The sequence below is a fragment of the Mugil cephalus genome, chromosome 8, assembly GCF_022458985.1.
Source record: "Mugil cephalus isolate CIBA_MC_2020 chromosome 8, CIBA_Mcephalus_1.1, whole genome shotgun sequence".
In the NCBI taxonomy this organism is placed as follows: domain Eukaryota; kingdom Metazoa; phylum Chordata; class Actinopteri; order Mugiliformes; family Mugilidae; genus Mugil; species Mugil cephalus.
In genome coordinates this window covers 14355224-14368838 of record NC_061777.1, presented here as the reverse complement: position 1 = coordinate 14368838, position 13615 = coordinate 14355224, and the positions used below count along the sequence as shown (strand labels likewise).

The 13615-nt window shown below is 40.8% G+C and overlaps 1 protein-coding gene across 7 annotated transcripts; it reads left to right on the top strand.

The window, feature by feature from the left end:
• The first annotated feature begins 240 nt into the window (after positions 1 to 240).
• On the top strand, positions 241 to 13447 carry ddhd2 (DDHD domain containing 2). Of its 7 annotated transcripts, none has more exons than XM_047591198.1 (20): positions 241 to 934; positions 1474 to 1653; positions 3216 to 3408; positions 4174 to 4367; positions 4488 to 4577; positions 6151 to 6271; positions 6365 to 6454; positions 6539 to 6680; positions 6776 to 6984; positions 7076 to 7137; positions 7253 to 7372; positions 7523 to 7618; positions 7788 to 7964; positions 8069 to 8095; positions 8493 to 8648; positions 8967 to 9069; positions 9155 to 9313; positions 9508 to 9612; positions 11049 to 11217; positions 11329 to 13447. In XM_047591198.1, the coding sequence occupies exons 2-20, from the start codon at positions 1534 to 1536 to the stop codon at positions 11408 to 11410; spliced, it is 2415 nt and encodes an 804-aa protein (XP_047447154.1). In that variant the 5' UTR covers positions 241 to 934; positions 1474 to 1533; the 3' UTR covers positions 11411 to 13447. The 7 variants fall into 7 exon arrangements, with proteins under 7 accessions (XP_047447154.1, XP_047447159.1, XP_047447158.1 ...); XM_047591201.1 differs by lacking the exon at positions 241 to 934 and adding an exon at positions 971 to 1159; XM_047591199.1 differs by lacking the exon at positions 241 to 934 and adding an exon at positions 1220 to 1335.
• The last annotated feature ends 168 nt before the right edge of the window (positions 13448 to 13615 follow it).

The window sequence follows — 13615 nt, the reverse complement described above, 5'->3', positions numbered from 1 at the left end:
GTCCTGTGAACTTCAATAGCCGTGACAAGTTTGTGATATTGAACTCAATTTAATGAGTTTTGTAACCTTTAAATTAAGGTAGTCTGTTGTCTTGACTCCTTGTGAGTTTTGTCCATGTGGTCAATTTAACTCAGCTTTTTGAGTTGAAACAGAGGTTTTCTTCAGGTTTTCTTGAGCTTACTCACATTTTTAAGGCAGCAGATGAAGTTTTACTGACTTGAAACGTCTTAGTGTAGTTTTAATCTGCTCAAAGTGTATTTATTTATTCTAGTGGTCCTCCTCTCGTTTATTATGTACAGTTGGTGTCATGTGTAGACTATTATGTTATGTGAGTGCTGTTGCGAATTAAGTATTAAACTTGTTACCGCTTTAAAATAACAATAACCTTGTTCATGTTATTACTTATTAATAACGCCAGCGTCATGTTTGGGGGCGGTGCCTGGTGACGTGTTGTGGTTCATGACACCTTTATGTGCTCCTCGGAAATTTAGCATTTTACACATAAAATTCTGTTATGTTTTTTACAGTAGCCTATGTCATGTTTTCGGATGCAGTCTGTTAATTACAGTTTAACAGATTACTATTTTTATTTAGAGCGGTATGGTGTCTTGAAGATAATGTACGATTTTGTTTTCTGATTTCCCCCGTTTGCACTGGAGGTGTTGATTGTGTATTTCTCCGTCAATGGTCACATTTTGAAAACTCACCCATCACCTAAAACCCCAACTTAATTAATGTAGTTGTGGTAGGCCCTTTAATTTGTTCTCAGGTTATCGATTGGTCAGCCCTCGCCGTGTAGTCGTCATATGTCCGAGGACGCGCTGTTGCCTGAAGCGGTCGGTTGACAGGAGGCTGTCCTTGGCTAGCCTAGCTAGTCCGAGCTACCCAAACAACGAATATAAATCATCGGCATTAAGTCCATGTGAAGATGTCGGTGAGTTTTAGTTAATGACTGACTATTATCGGTGCTGTTATGTCCAAAACACCGACAGGGTGCGAGGACGGAGAACTTAACAGCTGTGTCCCGTCCAGTCACCGTAACTAGCATAAACCCTAACCATCGTTAACAGTCATTAGCCTCAACGATGTGTTTGTGCATTCTTTAAAATACACTCACAACATGAGAAGCGACGGTCAGCATTGGCTGGCTTGGTTCAAGGTGACGTCCAGTATTCCCATTTACATGGACACCAACATAACTTATAATACATGCACAGAGTGTTTGACTATGAAGGCACCATGGCTGCTTGTATTTACCACTGTGTCGAAACGTTAGTTGCTATCAGCTGATGAGGTAATGTTTACCCATAGCTGGGGTTAGAAACGACACTCAAGGTATTAGCTTAAGTCGTCTGGCTTGTTTATGTTTCTGTCTCGTCGCCGGCTGTTTGCTGCTCTGTTTCAAGTAGCTGTTTGCTGGCTGTCATCATTAGACGGTCTTTATTTCATTCATGTATTGATGGGTCGTTGCAGGTGGTGTGACCGCGTGCCCCCCATCCCGCTCACCTCAGGTAAGAGCAGAGGATTGGACTAATGTCATTAACTCCAGGTGAAGAGGGGCGTCTATCTCAGGCCGCCCCAGGGAACAATACTCAAGACCAGTTTGTCGACCCCATTGAGACCAAGGCTCCAGGCAATACACCTGAGGATCAGGTGAGGGTGCACACGTGACTTGTTGTTGGACATTATATGCCTGCAACACAGCATGTTCAATACTCTTTCTCATCATAACTGTATGTGTGATATTGTCCAGGCTCTGTTTTATTTCAATGACAGGGTGACAGTTTACAAGTTTGTGCTTTTTAATGTGTTTTGCAGCCATTACATGTGTATTGTTCTATAAAGTTAATGAAAGAGAAGTTACAAGTTACAACAAGGTGCTTCCTCTTGTGGCTTTTATGGTGAGGGATTAGCACGGGCTCCAGCACCGCCTTTAAATCAATCAAGCAGAAAAGGGGAGATGAATGTTTAACTTTTTTTTTTTTTTTTTTATGAAGTTCGATGAGAAAGACTCTAATAGGGAGTGTGTTTGTGACAACAGTTCTTAACAGGTGTATCTAAAACCTGGGACGACAGGGGTTATGTTAGCCTCAGTATGGTTGATACAGTACTTCTGTTTTATAGATCTGTGAAACAGTATTGCATCACTGCAGTTGTTATAAGTATGCATATGCTAAGAAGAGATCTTGAAATCAATCGCATGCCACTTGGAGGTGTTTGTGGGAAGGGGTAACTCCAACAAGTGCAACCAGACAGGAAAACTTTACAAGTTGACTCACTCAACTAAGTGTTTCTGATTTTGAATAAGTGTTGATTTGTAGCCAGCTCTTGTAGCAGGGCTTGTTCGTGAATTGTTTGTGCTCCCGTCCTCTCCAACAAAAATAGCCTAGACATTCTTTACTTACTGAGTTACAGAGGGGTACAATTGTAATGTCTATGGACATTACACACTGCACCTTTTTATGGTTTTCACACCTTAGGACACAACACGTTGTCCACAAGAGATAACAAACCCAGCACGGTGTCCGAGGCCATATACTTGTCTTTTTCTTTGATGGAGTTCACATTCACATTGATCTGCCTGGCATATCTGCCTGGCATGCATTTAATACAGAGAGGTGTTACTGCCAAGGCAATGAGCAAGATTTAATTCTTGAGAAGGGCGTTCCTTTGACATTTCCAGTTTTTCCTCAATCCTGTGTTAAATCTAAGTACTCACTACACTGCAAATGGCACGGCTGATTTGGCAGCTGTGTAATGTGAGTGGGTGTCGTGTCAAATGGTGACAGACACCCTGTTTCAACACTCAACAGGAGCAATGCAGTACCCAAAGAATTAGTGGCAGCATTGTTTGGGACCACGAGACATTCAGTGGAAATAGGTTGTTTACAAGCTGCACTTTTACTGGTTTTGGAAAGAAGAAGACAAGACAAAGCTTGTAGAGAAAGAAACAATAAAGCAAGGCTTTGTGTGTCTCACCAAGAGGAGGCCTGATCTTTTATTGTCCGACTGTCCTTTGCTTTGTCTGATGGGCTCAGCTAGCTTGATAGGATTTTTAATATAGGAATACAGACTTATTTACTTATTCTAGCCACTGTAGAGTTGAGACAGTGTTGAGACTCTTCTAACGAAGGTAAATGTGTGTAACACAGCATTATTATTGACAGGGAGAACAAATATTGATTTAAAATCGTTTTTTTTTTTTTTCTTTTCAGGTATCCCCTGTGGTGGATGAGGCCTCTCCTTCTTCCACATCCTCTTTTGAGATGCTTGACATGGAGCCGGTTCCAGCTCCTTACCGAGAGGTGCAGCCTCACTGGTTCTTCTGTCGACGAGCTGAGGACAACATGTCCTGGCTTCCTTTCAGCAGAGAAGACTCTGACAACCTAGAGAATGCCTACAACACTTGTAAGAATTAGTTTTACATGTAAATTAAATTAGCATAGTCAGTATCAGAAAAGGTGTGAGTTTTTTGTAAATAGCTGTTGACAATGACTCACTGAGGGCACAACAGAACTATTTTTATTGATTTCTAGCATACTGTACACTTATAATCACTCTCATACCCCGTCCATTTCCACCAATTCTATTTAAGGACAAGAAAAGTTTTTGTCTTTCCAGTTGACAGAAGAATATCTTTTACCCTTTTGATCATGCTACTTTACACATCAATTTGTGCACTATAACTACAATTGTTATTTATACAAATAATTTAATTTAGCTTTGAACATTTCCTTAAACAATTCATTCATTTGCCATTTCTTTTACATATTGCGCAAGATATTTGAAATTCAGGAGGGAGATAACACGAGTGGAATATACTAGACAACGAGTGTGCTGCATGCTGTATGTTTGATGGCCAGGCACCTAGGTCGGTTAGGTTAGCTCAGCTCTTGTTGAGTGTTGCCAGTCAGCTGTGGCCAGCATCTACCAAAAGTGGTCTAAGGAAGGAAAAGGAGAGAGGATTCAAGGGACACCCCCCTTGTCATTGCTATGGGGATTAGCTTGGTCTCCAACAAAGCTCAGGTGGTGCCTTTTCAAAGTAACATCCAATGCCAGGACCTATATTTCTGAAAAGAGCATGACACTGTAATGAGAGCATCATTGTTATGCACTTCACAGGTCGGATGGACCATGAACCTTTTATACATTTGCATGTGTTCATTTTCACAGTAGGAGATAAGGAGGAGGATGTGGTAGTAGCTGTGGATGGACAGCGATATGACGTACATGTCAGGGAAAGGAAGCGCTACGCTGTGTATTGGGAGCAAGCTCCCTCTGAAGTCCGCCGCTGTACCTGGTTCTACAAAGGAGATAAAGACACGAGATTCATGCCTTACCCTGAAGATTTCAGCAAACGTCTGGAGGTAGTCCCTGATGCTGAACTTTCACCACCACACTGCTCATTCTTACTGCCTCTGACTTTAGTTTCCTCCAAGTCTTTACTTATATCACAGTGTTTTTTCACCCACTCTCCAATTATGCAGGAGGCCTACATGATAGCAGTCACCTTAGATGAATGGAAGAGAAAACTGGACTTTCCCACTGGAGAGACTGTCATTTTACACAATCCCAAGGTGAGAGCTGCTGTTGACATGTGACTCATCTATACATACAATGGGCACGAAACTTATTTGAACATTTATTGCATGCTTGTAAGGACTGAACGATTTTTTGAAGTTAATATGTGGTGAAAGTTCACGTCGGCTCGTTTTCATGTCACACATAAAAACACTGAAAGAAAGAATGTATAAAACAATGGAATCTACATTCTTGACCTGAATACATATTGTAGTGCCTCACACAAAAGTAAACTGAAACTTGATTATAGGCTCTCGGCCGTAACCTACTTCAATACCAGTAATGTCGTCAATCTAACTCTTCCACGAAGTGTCTCGCGCTGGGCAAACACTCAGCTCTATCATGACTTCTGTCTCTCGCGTGGTGCATTCACTGACATCAAGGACGAAAAAAACATGAACACAACAGGACTGAACTTAAAACACCTGAGCTTATCAATACAGTGTGCTGCATTTCTTATTCTTAGTCAACTTCGAGAAAATAAAATTCAGAATTCAGAGGAGTTGTGGTGATGTGTGGGGCCTGTAGGTTTGATTTGTATTAGTAACTTGACTTAGATGTGGGTAGCAGTTGATATTTATTTATTTATTTTTGTTCTTTTCGCACACATTTCTACTCTTATTCTTCTACATCTTTCCTACTTAACTAACATCTAAACAAGCACTGCGACATTCCTATTCTGTTATCTTTGTATTGTATTCCTGACATGTCTTCAACTTTTTGTGTTGACAGCACTAAATATTCTGTACAGGCAGGAGAGGGTGGTGAGAGATATCGAAATGACAAGTGATCCTGGGAAATATAAGGTCTGTGGTGTGAGTTAGGAGGTCAGGGAGGGAGTTTATCAAGCGGGAATAGTTTGGGGACCATGTTTTGATAATTTTTCTTTTTTTTTTTTGCAGTTAAAAGAAAAAAGAATTGTAGCCATTTTATTGTTTACACTTGCTCTTATTCAATTAACACAATTATTAAAAAATAATAATAATAATAATAATACTGTGCGCTGCAGATATGTTTAGTTGGGACCGAAAATTGCACTTAATAGTACTACACAGTGTATTTTAAGATGGGTTAATATAGCTGAGATAAAAAACATACTGTATTTCTCCAAAGCCTTTTCTGTGTATAACAGCTAAAGGTCTAATATCCTTTAGACCTCCTTCTCTCTGTTACAACACAGGACGTTTGGTGAAGACCATTGGATTTGGAAGTGGATTTGGACCGTGCCTCTGTTAGCGTTAGCAGATGCCTTTTCACATGAGTGTGCATTGCCTTAGTACATTTATTGCATTTCAGGACTAACTTGTGTATTCTGCGTGTCATGGTAGAATGGGTTTCAGACTTGATGAAACTGCTAGTTTACTGCAGTGACCCACTGGCCTCCCTGTTTGTTTTCTCACTGGTGTGTCGGTATTGTCAGGCGTCTTCCTGTTTAAAGCGTCTCATGGCACAGCAGTAAAGTCGACTAGCTGACTAGTCATACAAGCTTGTAAGGAGCTTGAAGAAAATTGATAAGAGTTTAAATAATAAAATTAAATAAATGTTGCGATGTTTCTGTTCCTCTCTCAGCTGATAATGCAGTATCAGCCAATGGGACTGCAGGATGACTGGGTGTCGTCTCCCTCAGAGCAGACCAGGCCACGCACAGTCAAAAGGGGAGTGGAGAACATCTCTGTAGAAATCCCTGATGGTATGTGTGTATTCTAACATCTAGACCGGTTTGACAGTGTTTTTACTGCAGCCTACTTTTTCAGGTGCATCATGTTTATGGTTCTGTTTCCAGGTGAACCAGAAAAAGTGGATCACCTCGTCTTTATGGTGCATGGCATCGGCCCTGCATGCGACTTGCGCTTCCGATCCATCATACAGTGTGGTGAGTTTGTGTGTAGATATTTGCTGTGTGCATGAATATATTTATGTGCATTTATGACTCCCGTTTCATCTGCTCTCTTTCCAGTAAATGACTTCAGGAGTGCTTCCCTGTCCCTCCTGGCCTCTCATTATAAGCGTGCTCAGCACGACGGACAGATTGGAAGAGTCGAGTTCCTCCCAGTGAACTGGCACAGTGCTCTGCATGGGGATGCTACTGGTGTGGATGAGTAAGTATAAAGATAACAACCAAATTCATCTAATAAGTCGTGTAGCTTGCAAAAGTCTTGCTACTGTGTTTTTTTTTTTTTTTGTTTATCTCCAGGGACATCCAGAGGATCACTCTGCCCAGCATCAGCAGGCTGAGGCATTTCACCAACGACACTCTGCTGGACTTATTCTTCTATAACAGCCCCACCTACTGCCAGACAATAGTGGACACGGTGGCCTCAGAGATCAACAGGCTGCATGCCCTCTTCAGGCAGCGACACCCAGAATTCAACGGGGCAGAGTCCGTTGTGGGACATAGCCTGGGTTAGAGATGTGCACAAACAGAAACACCTGGTCACACACAACTGTTAGAGAATTACTGATTGTAAACTTTGCTCTGTTTCTTGATCATCAGGTTCACTGATCTTGTTTGACCTGCTGACCAATCAGAGGAATGGATCAGAAGCCAAAAAGGGGGTAGGGTATAACATTCACAGGAAAAGATAACGTCATTGATTAATGATTTTGAACATTTTTTTGTTAAGTACAGTAGATGACAATGTTTTTTTCTGTTTCACCCTCCGTGCCTAAGGTGCCTCCTTTTGAGCCCTGTCGTCTGTCCTGTGATACACTTGAGCAGGCTCTGATCAGACTGGGCCTACAGCAGTACCTGGATACACTGCAGGCGGAGAACCTCGACCTGGAATCACTGGTAACACATGAGCACACACAGACACAAAATGGATGTACGAAGTCAAGTGTGATGCATTGTTAGGACTGAGGTCTATGGATCAGTGATGTGATACACCGTACAGATTATAAAGCCTCTTAATTCTAAAACCAAGCGTATCTCTTTTCTCAGGCTCTTTGCCAAGACAGCGATCTCAAAGATTTAGGAATTCCACTTGGACCTCGTAAGAAGATTTTGAACTACGTCAGGAGGAAGTGGCTTCCACAGGTCAGATGTTTGACCATAAGTACTAATAACCGATTTACAGTAGACAACAGCAAGAAGCTAATTGTTTGATACAGTCCATTTTTATTGTATGGCCAGTGTCTCTTGCTTGTGGCTCTATTTACAGTTCATCTGCATTTAAATATTTTTTTATGTTTCTCTATCTAAATAGGGATATAAGTCAGGGGCAGTGCGCCAGGCACCAGGATTGCAAGTTCCACCGGACTCAACCAGTGGTCGCGATGATAACCAGTTTTCAGGACTGACTCCTCAGCAGGCCCAGTTCCACAGAGCGCAGTCAGTCACCAGTGCCGTAGACTATGAATACTTCGATGTTGGCATCGGACAGGTAGCACACATGCACACAAACACAGTATGATCATTTGTGCTTGGGAGGTGAAGCTTTGTTGCGTCACCCTCCTGCTTCTCTCCTCCTACCGCTTGCCTGGACAGACCAATGGAGGCATAGCCAAGGGACAGGTGTGTCTCACATGGTGCCCATTTTATCTGAGGCTTGGTCCTTTTTTCTGTCTTTGATCTCACTGTGCCTGGAGTTTCCTCTTCATATACAGTGCAGTCTGGTCAGGGAAATCTCAAAACAACTGGATTTCAGTAACTTTTAAATCAGTAATATTTCCATGGCTAAGTCACATTGTGCCAAATTTAGGCTACCATGTTTGTCCTGTTGTACAACCCGTCTTTGCTCATACACATGTATTAGTACTGCATGACAGGCCATCTCCATGTTCTCCTCCTTACCTGCTGTCACGCTCCCTGGATGTTTTATTTTTGTCACACAACATATTCTCTTAACTTCATGGTGAACCAAAGCATTATTACCTTATTTTAACACAAACTACCCACTTGCACTCCACAGGTATCCATTGATTACCCACAGCTGGCTTTCCACCCCCAGACGTTTTTTGCATTTGGATCTCCGATCGGTATGTTCCTGACTGTACGTGGACTAAAACTCATTGATCCCAACTACACCTTCCCAACCTGCAAGAGCTTTTACAACATCTACCACCCAGTGAGTGATCAAATATTGGACTAAATATATATATTGACCTTCTGTGTCTGGACTCAGACCCAAACAGAATCGTTCTGGCTGTTATTTGCTACAGATCAAGATTGTCTTTAAAGAAAAAAAAAATGTGTGTGTGTGTATACATATATATATATTTTTAGAGAACAATTACTGAATGTATTTATCAATGATTTGTTTTAGATATATGAACGCCTGGAGACAACTATTGTTATAAAGACACTACTGTTTTAATCATTCTCGTTGAACGTGATGAAAGAGGTCATTTACTAAAGTTACATCTTCCCCTTTTTGTCTCTGTAGTATGACCCTGTTGCCTATCGGATAGAACCAATGATTGTTGCAGATGTGGATGTGGAGCCCATGCTAATCCCTCACCATAAAGGCCGCAAGAGAATGCACCTTGGTACGGCTCTGTCCTTAGCTCTTTTGCACAATAGTTGTATCGAGTTTTGGTTCAACGTCCATCTCTCTTTTTCTACATCTTGTAGAACTAAAAGACAGCTTGACCCGCATGAGTATGGATTTGAAGAACAATGTATTGGGATCGTTGCGTACAGCATGGCAGTCCTTTGCCAGACTACCTGTAGCTGCACTGCCCCCGGTGGAGGAAGGAGAAGCTACACTAGAGACAAACCTCGAGACTCAGGGTAGAAAAGACGCTTTATTTGACTTTTTCGTGCGTGTTGTGTGAGTGAATGTGCACAAGAGTGTGTCTAACCCGTAAGACTAACCAAGTCTACCCGTACTCCTCTCACCCCTCTCTGCATGCTGCCACCCTCCCCGCTCTCTCTCTGGTTTCTACTGCTTTCCTTACCCCTTACCACTTTACCTCGAACCTCAGCCACAGCTGCAGACACTGCTACGGCTAAGAGGGGAGACAAAAATGCTGATTTTTGGACTAGAATACTGGAGTGGCCCAGGGCCCTTCATAAGCATTACTTCCAAGGTAAGCCAGGGTGGTCATTTGGCTGAAATGAATGAGTAAATTAACTCATTTATCTTGCTTTAATAAGATTCCTGTACACTCTCTCTTCCCCTGGACATTTTCTGAAAGCCTTATGTAAATCATCTTTATCCGATCCAATTCATTACTTTACCTCCACAAGCCTTTAATTTGGAATTCTGCTCAGTCATAGTTCATACAGAGACCAAATGTTATGTAAGATTTATCATTCCCCCTCCCCTCCGCCTGTGTTACAACCTGCTGTGCATCAACTCTTCAACTTAAAGTTTGATTTACAGACATCGCCTGTAGGACTTTTCCACCCTCTCCTGCTATTAGTTCTGATTGGCTGAATTCATTAACCTCTTCACTCATCATCATCATCGTCATCAGAAGCCACTTAAGTGTTCAGCAGATCACTGAGCCAAATGAATAGCACAACATTTTAATAGTCTGACTTTGAATCTTCAGATAATGTCATTTATAAGTTTTGTGTACTCTAAATCCCATTACAGGTCCTACTAAATGGCCTCTTCATTGAAATGGGTTAAAGGGAATTTTATCTCAATAACTAAATAACGTACTGTCATACATTTAATCCCCAGGATTTTTAGCTTTTCGTTTACTGTCTCTTACATTATGAAATGAAAAGATTTGTATCTCATTATGGCGTACATACAAGCCAGTGCGTGCAGTGACAGACTGTCAGAAATTTACTTTTAGTTTACATGACAAATTATGAGTTTCGGTTTCACCACAAGATCATTGGTGGGACGCCTTGAGAGATCCCTCTCAAAACATCAAGGGATTTACAGCATGCCAACAAGAACATTAGTCACTCATTGCAAAACTGATCCAAGTTCCTGACATTTACTCATGATCATACTTGCACCTTAAGAGGGGCAACTTAGTCAACTTAGTGCAGGCAGTTATTCAAAAGCTACTGTCTTTGAATAGCAGTAGTCAATGTAATCACTTCTATCCAAGCCTAAAATAGTACAGTATACTCACCCCATCTCACAGGCCACGATGGGCATATACCAAAATTACTACACTAACCTATGAAATCAAGTTCTTTGCCTGATTGAAGGTTCCTGAATTAGGGCCATGAAACCAGTGCCTGAGGCATTTGTGAAACCTTTCAGATAATAGAAGCTTAGTTAAAGCTAGAAGGTAACTTTGCCTTCAAATGGAAATGACTTCCTTACTTACTCATGTCTCCAGCACACAGTGTAATGTGAGATTCGTCAATGATTTGCATTATTCTGTCCTTTCAGTTTGAATGTTGCTGCAGACGGCGGCTACGCCCTTCTTTGCCCCAAGTTGCATGGTTCTCTGTCAAACCGAATGGGATGAGTGGAATTATTTAACTGCTGCCTGTTGTCGTGTGTCGTCGTATCACCATACAACCTCATTTGTACTGATTTCTGTCCCAGCAGCAGTCTGTGAGGAGGCAGAGTCCTCGGTGTCCACAGAACAGGCCGAGCAGCCGGAGATTAAAATGGGGATGCTGAATGGAGGGCGGCGGATTGACTACGTACTCCAGGAGAAACCCATTGAGAGCTTCAATGAATACTTGTTTGCCATCCAGTCTCATCTGTGTTATTGGTGAGTCATATGCATCTGCAGTGGCATGTACTGTATTACTCTGATTGTGCTTTTGTATTTCTGACATGTTCACACTTTATTTCAATAAATATTTGTCTGTCTCTCTGTTAGGGAGTCGGAAGACACAGCTCTCCTGCTGCTGAAGGAAATTTACGACAAGCTAGGCGTGACCTTTGAACAGCCACAACAGTAATAAAGTGAAAAACAAAAGAAGGACAGTTGACTAAGCCAAGAGGCTGGACAATCCTCTTTCCAGAATGCCTTACTGTCTGGTTGTTACCTGACTGCCACGGCCTCTCCTCCCCGTACAGTGGAGACTGTTTGATTGTGATCCTGGTTCACACAAAAGTCAGTCAACCCTAATTTGAGGAAGCGGTGGCTCCTTAGCATCGCCTGAACTCCCACTGCAGGATATGAGTTGGTGTCTGATAGCTGTCTCATCCCTGACATGTTCCTGGTTGCACTTTATTCTTTATTTCTCATTAATTTGCACATTATCATACTTACAGCTGCAGCTAGAATTGTATTGAAGGAAACTATTATACGAGTATCAGTGCGCACAAAAATACAGCTGGCAACAAAAATAAACAAAAGAAATCCTTTATGTAATTGACAATTTGGCTATAATCTGGAAGTGTAAACTGTGTATCTGTGTAAAGTTTTACACATTTCCCAGTCCTAAATGTATTATAGTTAAGTGTAATGTATTGAACAGGAAATTTGTTTTTGAACTAGGATCATGAAGGCTGTAGCATAACTCAAGGCCTTACCTCCATAAATAACCAGCGTAGGTTTCTCGTTTGACTATGAGATGTATTGATTTCTAATTTGGACAATGAAGGTTGAAGGTTTTGTCTGTTACAGGTTTTTTCTGCCAGTTACATTCTCTCTGGGCATATGAAGGCCACTAAAGACCCAAAAGCTGCTACTTCTACATGTGTGCAATGCTGCAATAATGTTGATGTTCTGACATTTCACAAGACATTGTCCTCTAGTGTTGTTTGTTTTGCCTTCTGATCCCATTTTTATTTAAATGGTGCAGTCAGAGAATTATGTCGGGACAGAATTACTTCAAATTCAGGCTGAAGTTCAAAAGACTAGCTGGCTGTCTTTTCATGGTGTGTGTGTGTGATTGTGTGTGAGTTGAATAGAGTATGTTATAGCAGGATGTAAACTGTACAGAAAGATAACTTCTCCCTCTCTCTTCCAAGTCTGTGCCATTCCTTATTTACCTCTCTTCTTTCTGTTTGTTTACAGTTTAACTCCTATAATTTTATCCATGGCAGGAATATATACTTTATTCTCAAATATATTACAACTGACATCTCATAAAGGCAGTCCTAACGTTTGCATTTTTTTTAAGGGCCAAAATCATACACATCTCTCTTATCTGTCCCTGTGTATCGGTGTTGTAAACCAGCTTTTCTACATTTACTGCATGCACTTCTTTGTTAATTTACAGCAGGGTTTCTCCACATATTCTGGTCCTGACCCCTTTCTTTCTGTAGGTCTAAATATTTACACTATTCTCACGACCACAGCAATAAGAATTTCCTTATACGAAACATATATTTTGATTTAAAGAGCATGACAAATCAATTATATTGATGTCACAGAAGCAGTTTATCTTATTTAATATGTATCACAGATGCCAGTATCTCAATGTTAGATTTGCACACAAAGCAACACAAGGTCCAGAATATAAAGTTGAGAAACTCTGTTAGAGTGGTTTTTCTTTATAAAAGACTAATTTGTTATGCACTGTCAGGGTACCGCAGTCCCCGCCACCAAAGCTCTGAGTGACCTCTGGATTTCTTGTTCGCACAATTAATGAATTAACCTACTGGGGTTGTTCATTTTCTTCCTTGAGAAATGCACTGAACATGATAGATACCAAGAAGATGTTCTTTTGATCCTCACAGTTGTCTCTGTTGTAAAGTTTTAGTGTCTAAACTAAAAACTAAAATGTGGTTATGATCTTCAAGTCCTCTTCTTTACCATATAACCACTGTTTTGGCATTTGATACTAACATACTGACACATACCAAAAAAAAACACACACACAAAAAAACAAATGTTCTCTTTTCTTAATACATACCACATGAATGTGGTAACATGTTTTGTGTGCCATAATAATAATAAAAAAAATGCAAGTGCCCTTGTTTTTTTAATTTATTTATTTTTTGTCTGTTTTTGGATTTGAACACACAATAAACCTTGCTTAACCTGCGGCTTTTTACTGTTGTTAGAATAGGACTGTTAAAAAAAAGGCCATTTAAAAAGGATTAAATTAAATAAGACAATTTTAACGCGATAAAACTTTTAAGAGAAAAGCACAGTATAAATACATTCAGTTAAATGTACTTCGTTAAGTACGTTAAGGTTAAGATTTACAGCC

Coding starts and splice junctions, on each gene's coding strand:
- ddhd2 (XM_047591198.1), top strand. CDS start 1,534: ATGTCATTAACTCCAGGTGAAGAGGGGCGTCTATCTCAGGCCGCCCCA. Junction 3,409..4,173: donor AGAGAATGCCTACAACACTT/GTAAGAATTAGT, acceptor TCATTTTCACAG/TAGGAGATAAGGAGGAGGAT. Junction 9,314..9,507: donor GACAAACCTCGAGACTCAGG/GTAGAAAAGACG, acceptor CTCGAACCTCAG/CCACAGCTGCAGACACTGCT.